The 23,960-nt window shown below is 38.8% G+C and overlaps 2 protein-coding genes across 10 annotated transcripts in view; both read left to right on the plus strand.

The window, feature by feature from the left end:
* Positions 1-12,809, plus strand: part of mbnl3 (muscleblind-like splicing regulator 3) — a 38,226-nt gene extending 25,417 nt beyond the window's left edge. For 5 of the 9 annotated variants that reach the window (XM_085169992.1, XM_085170000.1, XM_085170008.1 and 2 more), the window contains one exon: positions 6,149-12,809. In XM_085169992.1, coding sequence (XP_085026118.1) covers positions 6,149-6,291 — 143 coding nt within the window. In that variant the 3' untranslated portion in view covers positions 6,292-12,809. Of the gene's footprint in view, positions 1-54; positions 3,630-3,690; positions 3,786-6,148 lie in introns of those variants that run through there. The other 4 variants (XM_085170040.1, XM_085170049.1, XR_014875679.1 and 1 more) reach the window with 4 other exon arrangements.
* A 2,098-nt stretch (positions 12,810-14,907) lies between these two features.
* rap2c (RAP2C, member of RAS oncogene family) lies at positions 14,908-21,789 on the plus strand. The gene is made up of 3 exons (XM_085170077.1): positions 14,908-15,873; positions 16,523-16,808; positions 20,445-21,789. Exons 1-2 carry the CDS (start codon positions 15,601-15,603, stop codon positions 16,799-16,801), a joined length of 552 nt encoding a protein of 183 aa, XP_085026203.1. The 5' UTR covers positions 14,908-15,600; the 3' UTR covers positions 16,802-16,808; positions 20,445-21,789.
* Positions 21,790-23,960: the final 2,171 nt, after the last annotated feature.

Consider the following 23,960-nt stretch of genomic DNA (forward strand, 5'->3'; position numbering starts at 1 on the left):
CTACCTGATCTCCTGCCTTTTGCCCCCGTATCAGGGGGCGTTGGGGCTTAAGAGGTTAACTATAAATTGTGTAGTTCGTACACGTGCAGTAGAATTGATTAGCAGGGATTCAAGTTCATGCTTCTTGTGTTTTATGTGAAATGGTTTTCCTTTAGGGGAATGAAATTTCAAAAGCAGACAGACCTAAACCTGGAAGTGTTACATGGACGATGACTTTCTATTTGCAGCATAGTACATGGACTATGCGTTATTTAATCAAAACCAAACTACTGGATGACCTGACAATGAGAACCGACTATTCTCCGTTGCTGAAGTCGAACACTGATTTTCTCCATCCAGTTTAACAAACAAGTCTTAAGTGCAAGTGTTTAATCATTTAAGCATTTACATGAACTGTGCCAGCTCTGGTAGCTCAGACTGCTGGGAAAGCAGGGAGTGGAAAAAAACCTCATCAGCTTCCTGTCAGTGTCTGTACTCACAGATAAAGGGACCTCCTTTTTTTGCTCACCACACAAGGACCTGCACCACTCTTCTTAGAGCTTCCAGAAGCTCACTTCAGGGCTGAAGTGAAGTGCCAGCTGGTTTAGAGGAAGGTTTTACAGATTTTCTTTTAAATGCACGAAACAAATGTTCACTAAACTGATGTCAGAAATATCAGAATATTGTAGTTTAACCATGGAGGATTAGACTATGTCTGAGGTCAATGCTGTTCAGGATTACATAACAGTGGAACAGCAGCAGACTGATGCAGGGTTTCTATTCAGATAGTTTAGGGATACCAACAGTGATGAGAAGCACAGACACACGATTCACTCGGTCAGTCCATCTGAACGGAAAATCTGGTAGATTAGAATCACAAAAAGTTTGCAGAAGATGTTTAGTCATGCATACGTCTGCGTGTGTATGTGTGTGTTTCCTAACTTCAGCTCCACCTTTATTACATTTCCCAGTGCTACATGCTGATATTAGGACATAAATTTAATACATTTGGAGAATAATTTTGACATAAAAGAAAAAAAGAAGCAAAATATTTTCATGTGTCTTTGCTGTTATAAATTGCAGTAAAATACTTTTTCAGGATGGTCCGAGTCCCTCTCTGGTTTTGTTTTTGGGAATTTTTTTTGCTGAATTTTGTCCACTTTAGTCTCCAGCCTAAAGCAGACTGCATTTCTATAACAGTGGGGAACTATAAAAGCAGAAGAGGTAGTCTCACTTTAGTGCAATATATGGGTCAATACATGGGTATGGTTGCATGAAAAATTAATCAGAGCCTTCCACACGATCCCCTCAGAATGAGCTGGGGGGTTTTTTCTTTACATGCAGTAAAGATATCGAGATTTTGGTTTGGATATCAGATTGATTTGATGCCCTTTTTAACAATGCTTAAATGTCCTAAAAATGTTGTAGTGCCAAGCTCAGGGAAGCGTGGGGAAATGGAATGAATTAAAAAGGGTCATATTTCAACTTGCACAGCATAGATCTTTAATGGCTTTTAAAAAACAAGAATTTGTTGCACAAGTTTGAATTTATTGGGGATTTGCTCTAATCCACACAGGTAAACAGACACTCAGTTATATATACATAACAAATCCGCTAATATTTTGGTTAAATATTCCTTAACAGATTCCACCTCAACTAAATGCTTTTAGCAGTCACCAACAAGCAGCTGCAAATTTCAGTCAAGCCTGAAGGTGTAGCTCTGTGTTGGGCACTCCAGTGAGTGAGCAAAGAGAAGCTGCCAGCCCAAAATTACCACAATGATGAGTGTATGAAAACTTCTGACTACTACATTTCTCATAATGCAACCAAAAAAATATAATTTCATTATATCATTCCTACTTGCTAAATGTACAAATAGAACATAAAAGCAATAACAGTGTTTGGTGTCCCTACTCTTCATGTATGACGACATTAATCACAGTGTATACATCCTCACAGTCCTCAGTCGAGCTATAATTAAGAAGCTGGGGTGAAAACACCAGTTTGAGCGTCACAGTGCCGATCTATTGTATAATGAATCCACAAGTGTCCTGCATCCTGCCATAGATTACAGAAGTGCACATCCTGTCCAGGGTGACAGGTCAAGTAACTGATCATACAAAGTCAATATAAAAAACCCCTTTTAAAGTTACATTGATAAAAGTGCAATTAAAAGCAACATATTAGATTAAGGCTATGTCCACACGTACCCGGGTATTTTTGAAAACGCAGATTTTTCTATGCATTTGCACGTAAACGGCGTTTTCGGTCACTGAAAACGGAGATTTCTAAAAACTCCGGCCAGGGTGGATATTTTCTAAAATTCCGTTTTTGCATTTACGTGTGAACGAGAAAAACGGAGAAAACGCCGAAAACGCAACGTGAAAGATGTGCGCCTTTTTTGACGTCACAGTGTGCGCCACGTTATTGTTTCGGTGAAATGAATTTCTACAATACTGTTACTGTTAATTGTTCTCTCTGCAGTGTTTAAATGCTTACATATACACACACAGTTACTGTCCCTCCACACATAAGACTGGGTTCTGCTTCTATGTCCCAGCTTTGTTTACTATTTCCCACAAGGCTTCTAGACTTCTGATTGGCCAACATTTCTACACGGTTAGGAATATAGCGCCACCTGCTGCTTTGGCATGTTCCTAGCAGCGTTTTCCTTCATTTCTGCCTTTACGTGTCGATGGGATTATTTTTTAAAACGAAAACGGAAAATCTCCGTTTTCAAAAATACCCGTGTGGACATAGCCTAAATGTGACAAATTCAGTTCTTGTTTATGCTGAAAAGCTCCAGCTCAAGGTATGAATCAACTATATGTTTCTGTGGAGCAGTGAGATGATGACCTTATCGCCTCTGGGTGTGAGAGATGCTTTCTAATGTTGCTGCAGAGCCACAGCTGTGCTGTGTATGATGATGGACAATAGCACAGTGCATGTTTTGTGTACATATTTCAGTCTTATGTTCATATATGTGAGTTTGGTTGGTCTGACACACACCAATTGAGAATCTTAATAGTATTATACATGTTAGACAGCATGTGTGCTGTTTTCAGACTTGTTGGTCTTCGCAAGTAGTCAACTAAACTTTGATTTGTTCCAGTGCCTTTTGTTTAGTTAGTAATAATAATAATAATAATGATAATAATAATAAAAAAAGCGACTCAAATGAGGATAAAAATGGACCAGTACTTTCAGTCTTTAGCACCATCAGCTCAGAGCAACAATAAAATATGATTGCCATTAAATCACTAAATTCTCAGGATTTCTCTTACATTGTAATCGAAAGGAATAAAAGTATTTCTTATGGATCATTTGCTCTTTCCATACACATGCTCCGTCCATTCAATACAATTATCAGATACTCCAGTCTGATTAGATTGTATGACTGTGTATTGCTTTGTTTGTTTAACTGCCATTTTGTTGGTGAGCAATTAATTTTTTTTTTATTTTGTATCCTGTCAGCTATTTAAATATGTATTTTTTCCCCCTTTTATCTCTGATTTTGTTTGCATGTGTCCTGGTACTTGTTCAAATTCATCCTGGCAATATCACTTGACTTGTGCCATGACTTTTGATCCTACACATTTTGCCATGGTAACCATATCATTCCTCTTCCCCCTCCCTTCCCCTCCCCCCCCTTCCCTCCTCCCCGCCCATATCCTCGTCCTCTGTCTTTCGTCTGACTCGCCCGAATAAAAGTTCCCATGATGCACGGTGCCACCACCTCCACTGTTTCGTCGGCCTCGACCCCAGTCACCAATGTTCCTTTCGCTGAATCTGCCGCCTCGAATCAGGTTTGCTCTTTCATTTCAGTCCTCTTTTGATTTTAGCTCTGTAGGATCTCAGTCCTGTTCACTGTCTGCCCGTAGTGTCACGTGTTATCTTCACATTTCATCTCTCCTCACGTTTCTGTTTCTTATGATGCGAGCAAATGAAAACAACTCGTTTTGAGAGGAATCTTGAAATAGACAACTGTTTTCATCTGAGTGTCTTTGTTTGGTGTTGAATCACATCATGTCTGTCTCAGTCGTTACTGTGTGCAGTATGTGGCCTGGCATTAAAGCATGCCAGTTCTCATCTCTGTTAAAAATATATATATATATCATATAAAAATAAATGTTTGCAGCCAAACAGTTACTTAATTTGCTTGGATACAACCTACCAGTCAAATGATTTAGGGCACCCTCATTATTTAAATTTGTAATAAACTTGAATGGTACGAAGGTCAGCAGGTCACCAGCAAAGTAAAAGGAAAAGAAAAATGTGTAAATTTATTTAAAAAATAAGTCTAAGTTTAAGATTTCCTGCAGCTCTGGAAGTTAATAAATTCACCCGTAAGTGTCCCAACTTTTCTCAAATACTAGAAACCCTTGGTCTGTACAGGAACAATCTACAGCCTCTGATGCACCGTTGGCCCTGAAAAGCCTGAACTGGGAAATAATGGCCAGAAATGTTTTATTCTTTTTGAAACTGGAGCGGTTATTGAACCTTCTGACAAATTAAAAAAGAAAATAAATATCAATTTGCTATATGTAGCATGTTTTATTGCTTAAAACATTTTGTTTTTGAGGGGGAATAAAATAACACTGGCGATGCAGACATTGCAAAAACTCACAAAAACTTGTGTATGAAATATGATACAGGGTTGAAGCAATCTGGGTCTGCAGTTTATCCCACAGCAGCACAGAGACCTGAAATTTCTGAAGAAACAAACTGGACAGAGAGTTAAACTTTGATTAACCAGACAGGTCAACCCGCAAGTGCATTGATGTGTGCGCCACTGTGGAAAGACCGGTACAACACAGATGTTACAAGAGATGTGTGACAAAAAAAAATCAACAACACAAAAAGATGAAAAATGCTTGTTAAACCTTAATTTTGGCACAAAATTTTAAGCAGTTTTTTTTTTTTTTTATCAAATTTGCCTCTTAATTCTTTATGTGTGTTTTCTTTTATGTCCCAGTGATCACTGAAATTAAAGCCCAGAACCCACCTAACAAGTGAAGGAGTCCCGGTTTGATCCCAGGAAGAGAGCCAGATCCCTTTGGGGTTGCATCAGGAAGGGGATCCAGAGTAGGAAATCTGCCAAATTAAAGCTACCTGCTGTGGTGACCTCTCGTGAATAAGGAAACAGCTGAAAGTGGCCACAGTGCTTCACAAATTTGTTAGACCACCTGACAAAACACCAAAAAAAGCACAAATATTTTAGAAATCTGTCAAAAACTTGCTTAAAACTAAAAATTATGTTTTTATTTATTTGGCAAACAACAAACTGAATTCACATTTTTATTCCCGAATTTGAGCCAGCACACTTAATCAAGCGTTACATAGCATTCAACCACCAAAACTAGTAAATAGCTGTAATTTACCATCTCGATCAAAAAATAATAATGTGCTTTACTAATTCTTTCTGCTTTTTTGTAAAGCAGTAAATTTGATATTTTAGCAATAAAAACATCACTTTGATTTAAGAGCTTGCACAAACTGAAAGATTAACCATTACCATTATGCACTGAGATATTACACAGTGTATAAAAATGAGAGCGCTCTAAAATCCTTTGACTGGTGGTGTTTGCTGCTTTTTGTTGCTTACTTACAGCTGAAACAGAAGTCTGCTTGCTTTGATTTTTATGAAACACGACGGGGATTTTGATTGTCAAAACCAGCAGGAAAAAATGTTTCACATTTAAGATGAAATCACATGTGGCTCGACTCTACTATGCAGCTTTAATGGAATTTACCTGAAATGAACTAAATTTGCATTCTTTCGGTTTACCAGCATCATACCAGGCCATGATTTTGAACTAACCTGCTGCTACTATGGATGAGTGCATAACTAGTCGACTAGGTATCACAGATTTTGTAAACTTTCGTTCCTGAGATGTTACACCCAACCTTCTCTCTTTTTGACGTAAAGATTCAAACAAGCACAGGTGTAAAGTGAGGTGATAACACACATTCAGCATTAATATCTATAAAAACAACCTCAGTGCTAACTTGACTATTTGCTTTGCCCATAATTTTAAAAGATCATCATAATTAAGCACAGATATCAGTATAAAATAATCTGCTACAGAGGTTTGCCTGCATATGTTTGTGTCTGTAAGAACTCACAGCTCCTCCTCCTCCTCCTCTTCCCCCCCTCTCTCTCTTCCAGTAGACCCCTCGGAGCTTCTGACTTCAGATCCGGTGGAGCTCCAGTGCATTCCCATGGAAACCCATTTCTGCCCCGTCCCCAAACTGCTGGTGGCAGCTCCTGTGGCACTAAACTCAGTAAGCCTTTCCCGAAACCCCAGTTAAAGTCCCGTAAACCCCGAGCACTGCAGCAAACATGTGCCTCGCCCACAGTGCACACCGACTGATATCATGTTGTGAACGTAAGAGAGCTGCGATGGTTCATGCAATACAGACCTGGACGTATTACCGTTGCTTTAAAGCAGCCACCCTGATGCATACTGACTCGATCGGGGCGAGCAATAGAGCTCCCTCGTCCTTACAGCCATACATGCCCACACCTTAAAAGTGCAGCACATGTGCGCACACATAAACACACACACACACATATATATTCAAGACTAAATGCCCTTTATGGGTCGGAGCCATCACATGAGGCCACCCAACACATTTGACTGTTCCAAAGTAAGAAACTCTGAGAAGTTCATTGTAGAAAATTCAGACGGACCAGCTGCCGGTCTCCAACCATGACGGGCTGTCAAAGTGAAAGAGTGTTTCATATCATGTCACGTTTACGTTTCAAGATGAGTGCAAATGTGACGTTTGTGTTGTACGACGTGTACCGCTCAGTCTGTCATCATGGTCTCATTTTGCCTGGTGATACGTCAGTAAGGGGTTGTTGTTCATTTGTTTGTGCCTTTGATTTTTTTCTGCTCAGCTGCAGAGGAGACTTAGTGTCCCAAAAATGATTCAAAGAAGAATTAGTTACGTAAATAGAGTGTGTTAGCCTGTAGCTGCTATTGGGATAAAGTCTACTGGTTACAGCAAATGCCTCTTAAAATGTATATTAGAGTTTCCTAAATGCAATGAATGATTCGCCCCCCTGTTTTATTGAAAAATGTAGACTGGGTGAAAGTAACTTAGTATGTAATTACTTCTTATAAAGAAGATGGGATGAGGGATATCTTTAGGATGTGTTAAATAAACTGCCTTAAAGCAGCTGAGGTCATGTTCTCTATGTAAGGGCCCCTGTCTGTATAGTACTCTCCAGTAATAGACCAGACAGCTCCAATCGTCAAAACTGATAAACCTGAGCAGTGAAGTTTCTTGAATCGTGATTTCCGATCAGTGATTGTGTTTCTTTTGTGATGGGTAACTGTGTAACGACTAAAAAAGGAAAGGTTCATCCTGTTTCCTCTGTGATTTGAAACCTGAACAGCAGGCTTTGCTCGCCGATTCTGTGTGTGTTCAGCTCGCCTGTAAATGCCACTTAAACTTTTACACCTGATGTCAGTTATTGCACAAGATGGAAGCGAGATCGGTTTCCTTTTGTTGTGCCTAAAGTCTGCGGTATATGCAAGGAACTGCCCGTTTAATGCAATATCTGGATAAATCCTCCAAATAAATGTTTCCCTCTCTAATGCAGAGATGTATTTCAAAAGGCTGTTTGTTTAATGTGGCTTTTGGACTAAATAAGTGGCACAAGATTTTTATGTTTTATGGTTCTGCAGGGAGAAAGCTTCGAACTTGAAAATGTCCTGTCTGACTTTAAAATGTCATGTCTTTCTACTGCTGTCCTGTTTGTCAAAAATGACGAGACTCTAAATATTCTTATAACCAGAATCAAGTTGCAGAAAAGGATGAACAATTCTCATGCTTGATGTCTGATGGTGAAAAAAAATTGGGGGGGGACTTTCAAGTGTGTAAGGAATTGCTTTGTAGGTGTGTACAAAAAAATGAACTTAACAGCTTTGGAAACTGGGCTGAAATCACTTATATCCAAATTCAAATGTGCCTCTTTCAAGTCTCCTCAAACAAAACTGTCAGTACGCTGTAAGACCAGACCAGTGCTCAAAGACAGCTGTGTTATTTGGTACATTATTATAATAGGAAATCACATTTGTATTAGTTTCTTCTCTGAGACAGCTGTGCTGTCTCACTGTCAATGTAAGGAAATAAATCAGAGAGTTGTGTGCATACATACGTGTGTCAGAAAAGACGATGGATCACATATTTGGTTAGTTGTAAATGCTGCAGATATTACGACATCTCCCATTGAACATTATTCATTTTAAATAATGTTAATGTGTCGTGAATGTATCTAATGCAAAAACTTTACACATGCCCTTCTAAAAGACAGGCATGCTGAAATGTAATGGTTCACTCTATATAGACTATTTCAGAGGTCACATACTGTAGGTACCATGATGAAACTGTGTTAAGACATATTAAAGTATGTGTATTGTTATATAGATTTATATTTAATGTTAATGGGTGGTGTGACTACTTTTAGAAATATCTTTCACTGTCAGAAAAGGTAGAGCAGACTGCTGTACTCTTTGAAGTACAAATGTACACAATTCAGGTACATTTCAGTACCATTTATTGCTAGTCAGTTTTTCTACCCCTACCCTCTGTAGTATCCAAAGCACTATAAACAAAGCATATTATCATTAGGCAGAAAGTCAGCATGCTACCTTTTTTCTCACATGTATTTCCCTTGTGGTCCCAGTACTGCAGCCCTGATTCTGTTAACTTTTGGTGTGGAAAGGCTTTGTGGAGACATAACTGTGCAGAAAACCCACCCAGCCAGAGCTGCAAGTGCAGCACCAGGTATAATCCTGGGATTAACCCTCATTTTGGGCGTGTAAAAGCTTTTCCCTCCTGACCACCTAAATGCCCCAAATAAGATGGGTGGCATATTTGTGGCAGTTTAAGAAAAAGTACACATATCTGCTTACTTTTTTTTTAAAGACAGAAGATCTGAGCTGCTCTTATGTTTCTGTGCTAATACTAAGCTGGAAAGAGCTGCTAGTTAACACAGAGAAAAGGCCAGCACACCTTAATAAACAGTTGTGCAAAAACACTTGTGAACAGTGAGGTTGCCAGGCAACCAGCAATATAACCCAGATGGATTGTAAACTGTTCATGAAGGAATAATTACAGGAGGAAAACATCTATAAAACTACAGAGTGCCCTCTTTATATCCATTTTAAAGATTAAATGTGCAGTCTTGCATGGAAGGTGTTTACACCTTTTAGATAACTAAAAGTTAGCTTTTGGACAAACTGTGTAATGTTTGTAATAATTTAAGCCAACTTAAACAAGAATAGAGTGCCCTCTATAAGTACGTTAACAGATATTATTGGATAATTTATGCATCTGAAGTTGATATTAAAGCACAAAAATGAGACAAAACAGTAGGTGGCTTTAGCTCTTATGTAAGTAAGTAAAATTTATTTATAAAAGCAATTGTCACAGAAATGAAGTTATAAAGTGCTTGGCAAAAAATAGTGTAAAATAAATAAAAACTGGGAAAAATCACAATAAAATATAATAGAAAATGATAGACGTATAAGTAAATGTCATCTGCATAGAAACGATAAGAAGCTTCTGAAAAACCCTGAATGATGCCAGCTACAGGAAGAAAGCAGAAAGAAAATAATAACTGGCTCAGGATTGAGCCTCGCATTTATCTGAGCCTTGCAGATAAATAAGAAGAAAGTTAGTCAAATGGAAACCATAGGTCTACTAAGGAAAGTATCATGGTCGACAGTATCAGAGGCTGTGCTGAGGTCAAACAGACCGAGCAGAGAACAAATCCCTACATCAGAAGCCATATGAAAGCATGTTGACTGAACAGCGAAAAGGTAGCCTAAAGTAAACGCTACTGAACTAGTCTACAAATATCAAGATGCATAACTATCTATTTCTGTGCTGTTTGTGTATTAAATAGCACATAATAAAAGCTAAAGCCAGTCTGTATTTTATCTCATGCAATGCTTTCATCCTAAAATGCTAAAACTGAGGTTTAAAATATCTATTTCAATCTGCAGTTTACATACTTTTAGAGGACACCTTATTTGTAATAACCTAATACCTGTTAATTTATCTGTGTAGCTCCACTTTGTATGGAAACAGGCTAGTGCCCCATACAGCTGATTTAAGCATCATATTTACTATACAGACATAAGAGTGATATAAAATCTTGTGAATAAGTGTATCTCCCAAAATAGTTGAATAAAGTATTTTTTAAAGTATAGCTGACTTTTTATCTGCATGGTGGATCAAACAGTATGTAGGCTCATAGCTGTCTCTATGAACCTGATGATCAGAATGTCCAGACAGGTCCCTTTTTCTAAAGACTAGCTTCGTCCAGCCAATCTCCTCCTTAAGTGACCCTACCCCTAACATCAGTATGCCTTCACTGTCCAGCTGGAAAAACAGAATACTTGATTAATAAACTGTGCCTCTCGAGGGCATTTGAGGTTTTTAAATACATTTAAATGTATCTATTAAGGCTCAAGAGTGTATTAATTTGAGGATTGTGGAGCACCATGAGTAAAAAAAACAAACAATGTTTTTACCTCTTAATTTTGTTCCCTCTTTCATTCTCTTGTACTTGATTACCTTTGGGCCTGGTTGTAATTTTTTTTTCCCACACGGTCCTGAATCATAACTGTTCAACATGTGCAGAGCTCTGATCTTCGCTGTCCTGTGATCAGATCCTTCAGCATGTGGACACAGTTAACTCAGTCCTGAGAATACAAACAAAGGGCCTTAATCCTCGATCATATGTCACAGCTGTGTATGAAAATGTATTAAATGTAAGATTTTTTTTTTCTGACATAAAAAAAAAAAACGCGGCATGAAAATAATAATAACAATAATGACAACAAAAAAATCATTTATATGTAGTTAATAGTTTGTGTAGACCAATATGAAAAACATTATGATATGAAAATCATTTGTACACAATGATGGAGTCATTGTTAATGGTAATAGTTGCTGTTGCTATGGCAACAAAATGACAACATGGCTACCTTTTTATTATCCTAATAGTGATTTTTTTTTTTTCACAATAATTATGATGACATACAGCACTAACTTATCCGAAAAGGGAATGTCTAATTATTAGTTTGTCTTGTTGCAACGTGATTGAAAAAACTTTAATCCTTGTAATATCCAAAGGTCCTTAGGGGAGGTCAGCCGTTTATTTTGTTTTGTTTATTTGACGTTCATTTTATATTTAGGTTTTTTTCTTCTTGTACATGGTGTTTTTGAGAAATAGGAATGAACTCTGGCTTTTAGAGCAAACATCTGTCAGGGAGGTAAAGAGGACCTTGGACTAACTGGAAGATCTTTTTTCTGTGGAGGCGAGCGGTTTTTGCCGTTTGCCTCCTACAGACCGAGAGATCTGGCTCAGGTTTTGGCCAAGAAGGTGGTCTCGAGGTCTCTTACTGCCCAGCTGTGCTGGGTGATGTCGATCCTCACTGAGGTGTATACGAATGTGTGATGTTCACCTTGTTTGCACTTATGTACATAACTATGTCAGAATACTCAAAATTTATTTTGAATAAATACAGATAAAAGAGTCAATTAAAAAAAATCTAATCAATATATTGCTAACGATATGTCTATTGTTTTCTTACATCTGCCCTTTGTTTGTTGCTAGAGCCCTGTTCTTTGCTAAGCATGGCACTGCCTAGCTGTAAACTACAAATGATTTGCTTTATAAAGCTATTTTTTTCAGTTCAGTTCAGTTGATTGATCCTCTGTGGTTTAATAATATGCGACCCTGACATCAAACAGGAGAGGTGGATCATATGTAAGAACCTAATCTGAGCAGATGACATGCAGACACATTCCTCTCTCCAGTAAAGCACCGAAATAAAGCACAGAGTAGCTCCATCTGCAGGCTGAAAAACAAAATAGGAGCCCATATTAAATCTGACCACAGAAGAACAGAGATTTAAATTCTCCTTCATCTCTGTCATTTTGTAATTTTTTTAAACTCTCCTGTTTCTTGTCATTAACCAAAACAACAATAAATCTGAATTCTCCTCAGGATTTTAGACTAAATTGCAAACAAACGGCTTTTCCAATTTTTTCCTCTCCCAGCAGCAGCAGCATCCTCACATGACTCTGGTTCTGCTGATTTGAACATGTGATCCTCTTTATTTGCCCCCAAAGCCAGCGATTTTGTTGCCATGGCACTTCTCCTAGTGTTGAACTGACTGAGTCATCCTGGAGAATCGGTTCACAGCCCTCTGACTGTTGAATATTGACTTCAAAGAGTTTGTGAGCAGGGACGGGTCTCTGAACGACGTGTACCCACAACTCACCAAAGCGTCTCTACTGACTCACCAGCTCCCCTCATCATTGCTGTCCCAGTTTAAGTACATGCTGTGGGTTTTAAATCACTGTATTGTTACGATTCATTTTAGTTGTGATTGTGCCTTTAATGTGCAAACTGGACTTTTAGGTTCTACATCTCAATGACTAAAACCGCCACGTGAACTGAGCGTGTGCCAATCATATCAATTTAATTACATCCTCTGTTGAGTCCACAACTTATTTTTTAAATTGGGTACAATCGCCGACTGAACGACACCCCCGTGGAAGATGATGAGGGCCAAAGACTGTTCAGGACTAAGCCATAAAAAACTCTGACACTCTTGGGCAGACTTGAACGTGACTGCTGTTTCTTTGTTTCACTCTGTTTTCTGCTTGTGGTGCTTGTATGTGCTGCTGTGCTACATGCCAATATATTTTGCAGTGTATAGCTAATTATGAGTAAGTTACTGTGCCTATGATGAGTTCTGCAATTTCTGTTTGACCTTAAATAAAACACTTCATTGTGATCCTCTTGTGTGTTTTTTCTTTTTGTCTCTTTCATTGAAGAACAGACATACACATACAGCAAAAGAAGTATATAAACCACAACGTACACCCTGAACATCTGGTAATGCCCCTAAATGTGCATATATAGCCTTAAAGGACCCCTTTATGCAACAACTGTTAATAACTAAGACTACAATAATCTCAGGGGCTTATCTGTATATAAAGTGTTTTGGCACCCGGGAAAGACCTTTTAACCTTTCACAAAAGAGAAATCAGGTCATTGGGATCGAGATGAAAATATTATGGGGTTAAATTTATTCAAGCATAGGGTATAGACACACTGGACATTTTGTTAGGTACACCTTGCCAGTACTGGGAACTGGAAACATTCCTCAGAAATGTTGTAGCCTCAAATCGTGGCCTCAGTTTCCTGTTCTTAGCTGACAATACTGGCACCTGATGTGGACTTCTGCTGCTGCAGCCCATCTGGGTTCACAGATGCTCTTCCTCCTTGGTTGTAACGTGGTTATTCGAATTACTGTTGACCCTTATCAGCTTGACATAGTCTCACCATTCTCCTCTGACCTCAGGTATCGACAAGGCATTTTCCCTCAGAAAACCATGCTCTGTAAACCCTGTGATTGTGTGGGAAAATCCCACTAGATCCACAGTTTCTGAAATACTAAGACCAGCCCATTCATGCCATTTTCAAAGTCCCTTAAATCACAATTCTTCCCTATTTTGATGCTCAATTTGAACCTCAACATGTCAATACACTGAGTTGCTGCCATGTTATTGGCTGATTAAATATTTGCGTTGATTGAGAAGTTTAAAGGCATACCTAATGATCTGCCCAACAACATATAGTTTAAATCAATAAAATAGTCTATAGCTCAATAAAATTAAATAAAACAGGATCAAACAATTATCTTAATTATCTAAAAAATAAATTAACTCAAATATAATGAGGTAATATGACTATGCATTACAATAAAAAAATGCAAAATGGCTTACTAAAGACAGTATGGCAAAAACCAGATGAAATTAAAGTTTCTTAGATAACAGAGTGCAAAGTGTGATGAATGATGCAGTTTTGAAATTAACTGCATTGTAGAGAATCACTGTCTTCAGTATGCAGAATTAGTCTGAATTAGCAGACCACTAACTTAACCTATTGCAGTTAAAAGCACTATAGTAAAGCTATTCAGAGAATGTCGCCCAAATATAAATATAAAAACAGGAATCGAAACTGCTCTCAGAGGAAGTGAGGATGACCAGCTTCCCTATGCTGCTGATGTAAGACTGCAACCTCTGAGTGTGACATCCTCAGTAACACGGAGAAATGGTCAAGATGGACTTGCAGCTGATTCATTTTGTGGCTGTTTCTTTAAACAAATTCTTCTCCATATAACGGCAACATTGTGATTGCACATTAAACCAATCTTTGCTCACAACGTCCAGTCTTGGTGTTTTTCACATTGTGAACTAACACACACTTATGCATCATTGAAGCTAATCCCCTGGAGGATAGTGTGTAACTTTGCGGGAAAGTAACTGAAACCACTTCATGTGACAACAATCTGCTCATTTAGATAACTTGTGTGAATAAGATAGGTCTGCATGATAAATCGCTAAATATGTAGGTTAGCAATTATCATTATTATTATTATTATTGTGTATTCAACTAAACTGTAATAAAACTGAAATGGTAACAAACTGTCTATTATGTGTGGACATAAAACTAGCTCATCACTTCAGTTAGGTTACTGTTTATGCTTCAATGACTCAAACGTCAGTGTAAAACAGTTTTTAAAAATTGTCTTCTGAAAATGGTCAGGTACAAGGACTAGACTGAAAATGAGTGAAAAGGAAAAAATATTTTCTTCAAAAAGCCTGGAGAGCAATTTAAGGGCGCATTTAAAAAAATAATTTGAAGGAATAAGGGGTGGCTCAAGGCATTTGCACAGTACTGTATTTAAATAAATAAATAAATATCAAGGACAGAAAATGATCAAGTCCCCGCGACCCAGAATTGGCTAAGCGGGAAACCTGGATGGATGTTAGAAACGAAAAATCGTAATTTTCTGTAACGCTTTTCTGTGCTTTTATTGTGAAAACCGTCGCAGCGGAAGTCTGATTCTCGTTAGCGGAAACAGGTTGTTAGCTCCAGGAAATCAGATGGTTGAAAAAAAGCCTTTCTTTCTGAAGCAGAACCCACCTTGTATACAGTCACATATATACCGGATCAGTAATAAACTGTAGCCAATGGACGGTGGGATTATAACACTGAGTCTGCGTCGATAACGGGCCCGGTTGCTAGGGCGCCGGGCTGGGCCGGAACCAGAACCAGGCCCGGGCTAAGGGAAGGACGCAGTCAACGCTGCGGCGATACCGGCGGGCTGCTGTGGGGACTGTCATGCGGTTTGGGGTGGGGGTCTAATGTGTACCACCGTGACCTGCCGTCAGTAGACAACAAGTTCACTGACCAACGCCGGCGCTTGTGGTGAATCACATCGATCTAACGACTGAAAGCGCGAGGATGGCACAGCGGGAATTCAGCCAGGCGCGAGCTAGCTTTAACGCTAGCTAACGCCGGAGTTGCCGGACATCAACTTTTACTGTCTCACTAGCTGGAAAACGTAGAAAAACCCAAGTATGAGCGGTTGAACTGTTTATGTGAATGAGGGGGGTTATTGTATATCGTCTAACTTTTGTGGCTTCTCTCGTTAGCTCTCGTAAAGGCCTGATAAATGTTTGTGGAGCGAGTATAGCAGTCGTTAGCTGCTGAGTTAGCCCGCCTTGACCGCCCCAATGAAAGAATACAAAGTTGTCGTGCTGGGCAGCGGCGGCGTCGGGAAATCCGCGCTCACCGTGCAGTTTGTCACCGGCACTTTTATCGAGAAATATGACCCGACCATCGAGGACTTCTACCGGAAGGAGATCGAGGTGGACTCGTCGCCCTCCGTGCTGGAGATCCTGGACACGGCGGGGACGGAGCAGTTCGCGTCCATGAGAGACCTGTACATCAAGAACGGACAGGGCTTCATCCTGGTCTACAGCCTGGTCAACCAGCAGTCTTTCCAGGTACCCCAGATGCACCACACACACCTGAAATCTGCAACCGTATGTGGTTAATCAGGCTGTGATTCATACTTCTCATGCAGGGAATGCTACAAGCCACATTATCGAGATTAAAATGGGAAGGCTAGGGCTCATTTGGATCCCCAATATCTCCATATAGCACTAATTTGTTGAAGGATGGCACCACACAGAAAACAAACAGTGCATAAGAAAGCTTAGATAACTATGAACCAGGTCTACTAAAGAAAATGGTCATCCCACGTCCTGATATTTTAGAGCCTTCAATATTAGCACTCGGTAATTAATGGATAATTACTTTTGAAGTACCAATAAATAAAAGTAACAGTGCTTTAACTAGATGTGAAAAGAAGTTTTGGCCTCCCCGAAAGGAAATGTTTAGCAACCTTAAAATAGATATTTGCATATTTCCAAAACTTTCATGAAAATTCACAAATGTCTGCTGGGTAAAACAAAGCTTTACCTCAACAATGTGACCAGTTTTGAGCCAGAAAAATCGTAATTAAATGTTTACATCATGAAGAAATTGTGCTTATTGAGAAATAACCAAAGTTCGCATCTGCTAGATGATTCATTTTTTTTGTTTTGTTTAAATTTCAATATCTCACACTTCTTATTTTTCTCAATCTTTAAGGACATCAGACCAATGCGAGACCAAATAGTGCGAGTGAAGCGCTTTGAGAAGGTGCCGCTGATTCTGGTTGGTAACAAAGTCGACCTGGAGTCTGAGCGTGAGGTGGCCGGATCAGATGGACGGGCTTTGGCTCAAGAGTGGGGCTGCCCCTTTATCGAAACCTCTGCCAAGAGCAAGACGATGGTGGATGAGCTGTTTGCAGAGATTGTCCGGCAGATGAATTACTCCTCGCTGCCAGAGAAGCAGGAACAGTGCTGCACAGCCTGCGTGGTACAGTGAGGAAAAGGTAGGGACATCATCTAGCAGGGCTGTACCCATGCTCTGGACACACAGCATAGTTGGCCCCTTACTATTTTTATGAAATGTGATAAAATGTCCCTGTAGAGACGGTTCACAAGACTGTGTGGTGTTTTGAGTGCAGTGTGAGGGAGAGAGAGAGATTCGGCTGGAAGTGAGAAAGAAGAGTGGGTGGTGCTGCTCTGGGCAAACTGTTTGGTTTATCTTGTTATCATAAGATCGCAGAAAGTATGCAGCATGAAGAATGCAACTGTCTGAATGCTCAGGGCTGGGAGGAAGAGCAGGGGGCAATGAAGCAGATGGTCCTATGAGGCGAGTCGCAGAAAGAGGAAAATGTGACATCCTGAAAAAGAATTTGTTCCAAAACAGGAAGTTCAGTTTCGATTCTGTGAGAGATGCAACCGCAGTTTAAAACCCACCAGCCTTTTAAATCTTATGCAGCTGTAGGATTCTCGCAGGTCATTTAGTCTCAAATTAAAATAAGAAAATCAAGATGGCTGCTTTAAAAATTCTGAGTGCTAAACCTTTAATCATTACTCTGTTAATTCATTGTCATCTTATGGTGATATATGAGGTTTATTCTCCATCAGTACCTTTAATTTGGACTTTTAAGTTGTTTTGAACTAATGATGACATCTGTGAAGTTCAGGATCCAAAATGTGTCAGATAATCAATAATAAGTAATCCTTAAACCCTGTGGATTTTATTTGAGTCCATCGACACAGCAGATTCCATTTTTTGAAGTACTTCACATTTTCACGCTAGAAGTAAACACAGAACAAAACATACAGCTGAGTTTAATAGATGCTTCTGTAGACAGCAGACACAGAAGTGCATTCCAGGTTTTTGAGTTAAGACTGGAATGATATGATCCAGTTATTAGATCAGTGGATCCCCAGCTCAGCGTTTTAAAAAAAAAATCCCAGTGAGCCAACAGATCAGACATTTTAATTTATATACTGCTAGCTAAATGCACAACAGTATCATAAATGCGTTTTGGGGCATAAATAAATGTAGTAAAATAAATGATGCGCCTCTCTTGAGAATGCTGCAGATATTGTTACTACTGTAGAAAGAGAGTGCCTGCTGTTGTCATTCTGCAGCAAAGTTTAGAAATTGCCAGATCAAAAAAAAAATGTAATATTAGATAACCCAAATAAAAACAAAATGGAGTTTTTTATTATGGGAAAAGATCTATCCAAAATCACGAATTAACTGTGATTAATTCACAGGGGATAAGTTCAGTTTCACTAGTACACCCTACCAGACATGTTGAATCAGGAAATCACTTAACGAGAACATGTCTAACAAAGTGAAGTAGGCTAAATTAGGTCAAAAAGCAACACATCGTGCTGTGAGTTAAAGAAACTCAAACTGATTAGACACATTGACATCTCTTAGTATGGAAAGAGTTAAAAAGCGATTTCTAAGGCTTCGGAACTCCACTGAATCATTTTGAGAGTCATAATCCATAAATATAGAGAACTGCAGTGCACATTACCAGCAGCAGACCTACCAAAATTGCTCCCAAGAGTGCATCAACAACTCATGCAAGAGGTCACAAAAGAACATCTAAAGAACTTTAGGCCTCACTTCCTGCAATAAATGTCAGAGTTCATGATTCAGAAATAAGAAAGAGACAAAAGCCACCGATGAACAAAACAAACCCGAAGGCTTGATTTGTGTTTGGCTAAAAATAAATGTGAGCTTAAAATATTTCTGTTAGGTGGAGAATTAACACAGCATTTCATAAAAAGAACATTGTATCAACAGCCAAACATGGTGGTGGTAATGTGATGCTTTGGGGCTGCTTTGCTGCTTCAGGACTTGGATGCCTTGATGTAATTGATGGAACTATGAATTCTTCTCGCTACAAAAACAGAAACAAAAAAACCTGAAGAATATCTGCCATCAGATCATGCTTTGAAGCTCAAAATCATTTGGGTTTTAAATTGGGATGGGAATTGAGAACCTTTTCCCAGTATTTCAGTTTCTTGCCTGCCAATTAAGCCCGCTTATTGTCCATTCATTAGGATAGGGATTTGTGCTGATGCGTGGGACTGTAGCCTGATGTTTATGTTGTTAAATGGTAATTATGAGATGGTATGTTTCAGGTCATTTTACTGAGAAACGTGAAAGTAATTTGTGAAATTACTTCTTCATTACCTTTTTAGGGACAGTGTTCTGCATGCAAGAAAAGCCTCCAACATGCACAAACATTTAACCACACAGCACTATCAGTAAGGATTGAATCGATAAGGAATCAATCAGTAAATAATATGGATAATGGAATCTGAATCACTAAATTCTTATCAATTCCCATCCCTGGTTATGCAGAAGCACAATGAGATAAGTCCACCTCTGAATGGGCTTAAATCAAATTGAGATGCTTTGGTATGACCTTAGACTATTTATACTTGAAACCCTCAAAAACTATTAGTGAATTAAAACAGTTCTGTAAAGAAGAGTGGGCCAGAATTCCTCCAAAGGGAATATGAAAGACTCAATGCCAGTTATGGCAAACTTGATTGCAGTTCTTGCTGTGACTAGCTCTTATGATTAGAGGACAATTACATTTTCACATGGGGTCAGGTAGTTTGGGTTAGTTTTCCATAATATATGAAATCATTAAAAGCTGCTTTTTGTATTTTACTTGGGTTATCTTTTTCCAATATTAACATTTGTTTGATGATCTGAAACATGTAAATGTGGAAAAAAGAAACAAAAGAGAGAGCAGGGGCAAATACTTCTCAGTACTGTAACTTCACTGTAACCACTGTAAGCATCAGTTGCAAGCTTTACGAATTTCCTTTCCTTAAACCGCAAAACTCAGTAATTTAAAAAAAAAAACATCGGGCATTACCGTATACACAGTAAACAATCCACACAAAAATATTTCAACTCAAAATACCGACATGTGAGTATCAGTTTTATCCACAACTTGATTTTATCACACAAACCGTAGCGTTCCTTAAACATCGTTCTGTTTGGGCATTGACCTGCAGGAGGATGTAAACCTGCGTGTATTATAAATAAAGAAGAAATATACCTGAGAACAGTAAATACTGTTGCACTCCAGCATTCAAATTAGTTTAAGAAAGTAGGTTAATAAGCTACATGAGCAAATTTAATTATGTTTAAACAAAAATAATCCAGTATGAGGGCAGCCATTTTGGGTCCAGCAGGCTGCAGTACACTGGAAGAAATTCACTGGACAGTAATCCAAACAGTTTTTTGTTTTTTCTTGTTTTTTGTTTTTGTTTTTTTTTATTGTGCACAGAGTTTTTAAGTTTGAGAGAAAAACATTTTCTTTATGCACCTCGGACATGGAATACTTTATGCCATATCCTTAGTGGATTTAAAGCATCATAAGGATTGTTAGTAAGGAGACGTTTGCTGTCGATGACTTTTAGTTGTACATTTTGTCTGAGCAGCAGTCCAGACACCAGGGAAACTTTAGTTTACCGTTACATATGCCAGAGAAAAGCATAAACTGTTAAATAATCCAAACATGACTCTGACTTGTATATGAAAATAATAACTTTGACATGCTTTGATCTTAAAAATCATTGCGTTTAACTTCACAAACCCTGAGCTAATGGCCTCCTGTGTTTCTGTTTCACAGACTCATCATTTGTCTGGATCCACCTCAAGCTTTTCGATGATCCGTTAACCCGGGCACAACCTGACTTCAACCCTGCTGTTTAAAAACTTACCGCAGCTGGCAAAGTTTCTGCTTGAGGTGGTTTCTGACTTCCTGTCTCAGAGCATCTGACAGGAAAGACGTCGGTCCTATTTTTGATATCATAACTGTTAGAAGATGTTTCTGCTGCAACCTCAACGGCCTTCGCGATGACCCGGGATCAAGTTGGACTGACTGACTTTTACGAACGGCCACCTGTGAATTCGTCTTTTCGGGGTTTTTTGTTTTGTTTTGTTTTGTTTTGTTTTTTATGTGTGTGTGTTTTTTTTTGTTTTTTGTTTTTTTTCTGAAATATCCCTGAAAGCAGGAGTGTTTGTGAGGTTGCAGCATCTTTTTAAAGCTGCTTAAATCATTACTATATACTTTAATATTCCTTGTATTATGTCTCAAGTTTGGAATTTGAAAAAATAATTTCATATTATTGGAGCATTTTCACTTTTAAGCATGCTTACTTCAGCCAGTTTCCCATCCTGGTGTACTGTGCTGATCTTATTTTGAAAATCTTATTCCGTATAACTGACACAAATTAAAGTAACGTGATTTTTTTGTTTTTGTTTTTGTTTTTTTAGCTCAGCAGGGTGAATAACTGTATTAAACCAGTGATGCTTATTTTTAATTTTTCAGTAGTGTGAGGCAGTGAAACTCATCTGAAAGCACGCACGCTCAAAAGTGAAAATGTTTTTTACCGCTAATTCAACTTGAAGTGATGTGGATGAGCCATTTTGCTGTTTTCAGTCTCTACAACGTGTGACTTGCGTGGACGCCGGTCTTCCATTTTCAGCTTTCTTGAGGGCAGTTTTTTTTTTTATTTTATTCTATTGGAGGGAGGGGGGAACGACTGCAGGAAGTTCAGCGTGCATATTTGTGTTTGACTCCATGACGCGTGTCACTTTAAATATTCAGAGACGGCGATTCCTCATCATTTAGAAAAAAATAACTTCCTCTGAAATGTGGATTAATAAGAAGTTCTGACACATTAATCAGATTTTACTTTGTATTCTTCTTTTTCTTATAGTAACCTATTTATTAAGAGCTAATGACACGGGCTAGCCAGTTTTAAACTTTGATTTTATACTAGTTATTTGCTTTCTGTGCATTCTTGGGATACATGCTATGTTGTATCTTTGTTTTGAAGCTAAGAATTTAACAGAGCCTTAAGATATCTGTTGCACCCCGTTTGGCCTCATATTTCTTTTGTTTGTTTGTTCTTTTTTCCCCTGGAAGATAACAATTGTCATCATTTGGTAATAAACATGCTGGAATCTGCTTTTGTGATGTGACACAAATTTTGTCTTTTACTTGACTAAATAACCCTGATTTGATCATTTATACACTAGGGTAAACAAGTCATTGCTGAATTATTAAATTCACCAGCAGTCCATAATGTAATTGGTGGGTTTATTTTAATTTAATTAAATTCTCAACAAAACTATTAGGAGATTTACAAAAAATTTACAGTTTAGTTAGTGATGTAAGTATTTGATCACCTTGTAAGATGTGATATGGTGCTTTGTTGTCAGATGTGTCATGCATATTTGGTATAAAATATGGACATAGCCTGTGTGAACCACTGCATAATTTTGAGCCAGAAGTTACCATTAACTGGGTATTTATTATTTAATTAGTGCTAATTTCACTCATCAAAACTGGAGAATAATTTCTTGTGTGATCTGTACCTCACAGGAAGCTGTAATGTTAGTCAGATAATCCAGAAATGATCCAAAAGGCACCAGCAGCACACAAACGGTAAAGAGGTCCAGTTTAATGGCTCAAAATAGTAGCTGAGGCCTAGCAGACCCCAATCTGATCCAACTGCCTGTGTCAGGACATGCAGCTGTGATGAATGGGAGAATTATCCACAGAGGCCAGGCTGTAAAATTAGGCATATTAACACGGGAGTCTCTTTTGGAGTCGCCCTCAAGTGGCCAGTAGAGGAACTGCAGTTTCTCTTCCTCATTCCAGCTGTCAAGCATGGTGGTGGAGGGGTGAGGATCTGGACTTATTTTTCAGCCACAGGCCCTGGGCATCTTTTAGTCACTGAGTCAGCTCAATGAACTCTACATAAAAGTATGCTCAAATGAGTCAAATGTGAGGACATCTGACAGATAAAGCTTGGCCGAAGTTGGGTCATGCAATAGGTCAGTGATCCCAATCACACTAACAAATCTACATTAGAATGGCTGAAATGGAAAGCAAGCACTGCACAGAGACACCTTTATTTTTTCACATGACTGCTTATATACACAGAAAGATGGAGTTTAATTTTCTTGACTTATGAAAGTAACAAGAAATATTAAGGATGCTTTATGTTTCCCTAAAAGAGAACTAAGAGCTTAAGATCTCCTCAGTTCTGCTGTGAGGACAGTTCATACTATGTGAAAGGTGCACGGTACCTGAAATCAGCTCTACCGAGGTTTCTCAGCAATATCTGGGGTTTACAGTCAACGTGAAAACAAATGGGCCTTGGGTCCTCTTTACTGTACCTTGACACATAAATGAGTGCATGCAGGTTTTAACACCATGCCTGACATGTGCACTAATAAGGCCCACACAACAACTTTTGTGATGTTTCTGGTAAATGAGCAAGATGAGTTCCAACTCTAAAAATAACCACTGCCAGTAATAGGCCCACACTTCCCATTTCCTTGTTAATGTGTTTGTTTTTTTGTGCACCAGCCTGGCAGTTTGTTGTCTGTGTGTGCGCGTGCGCACCATTTGCAGAGTTGTTTTTTTTCTTGCAGATTTCACACATGATGGTGCTGCAACTTCCCACACAGCAGAAAACTGGCTCATCTTCATTGCAACTGCTATTTGGCTGTCAGGTGGAGCTGTTGGGTGCACACTGAATCTGCATCCTGCACTGAGCTGGCAGATGCTTCTGCTGCTGTGTGGGGTCGCTGATGTCTCACAGTCAGCAGGCTCATCTCAGCTCTTCAAGGAAACTAAAGTCCCGTTTTCCTGCTGAGTTTATCTCAATCTGCACTGTGAGTACAGCAAAAAAAACACCACATCAGCCTACAGGGAACAGGAGTGTGTCATCTTATATGAAAACATGATTACCACAAATAAAGTGAGTCTTTTAAATTCACCGAATGAGAAACAAGTTCAACTGCGACCATCTAAATCAGAATTTTCGTCTTTCCACCCACATCTGACAGAAGTGCATCATGGAAGAAAAGAGTCTGAAGTTTAGGTGCTGCGACCTGAAAAGTGTTATTGCTTCTGGATTTAAAAGAAGCATGAATTGGTTAAAAAGGTCCTGAGCAGATGTGAGAGGATTTTGTGTTTGTTTAGCTTCACAGAAAACTTTAGCAAAAACCGTAAACTTTTAGGTCACTAAATACAGCACGATTTATGCAGTACACATGACATCTCAAAGTGTGGACTCTTGGATGTCTCTTGACCTTCAGCTCCTTGATGCTGCTGCTCGTCACTTTA

This window comes from Neolamprologus multifasciatus, chromosome 2 (genome assembly GCF_963576455.1).
Source record: "Neolamprologus multifasciatus chromosome 2, fNeoMul1.2, whole genome shotgun sequence".
NCBI lineage: Eukaryota > Metazoa > Chordata > Actinopteri > Cichliformes > Cichlidae > Neolamprologus > Neolamprologus multifasciatus.

Excerpts from the sequence above, each read along its gene's own strand:
- rap2c (XM_085170077.1), top strand. The coding sequence starts at position 15,601 with ATGAAAGAATACAAAGTTGTCGTGCTGGGCAGCGGCGGCGTCGGGAAA. Across the intron at positions 15,874-16,522 it reads TCAACCAGCAGTCTTTCCAG|GACATCAGACCAATGCGAGA; the intron begins GTACCCCAGATG and ends TCAATCTTTAAG.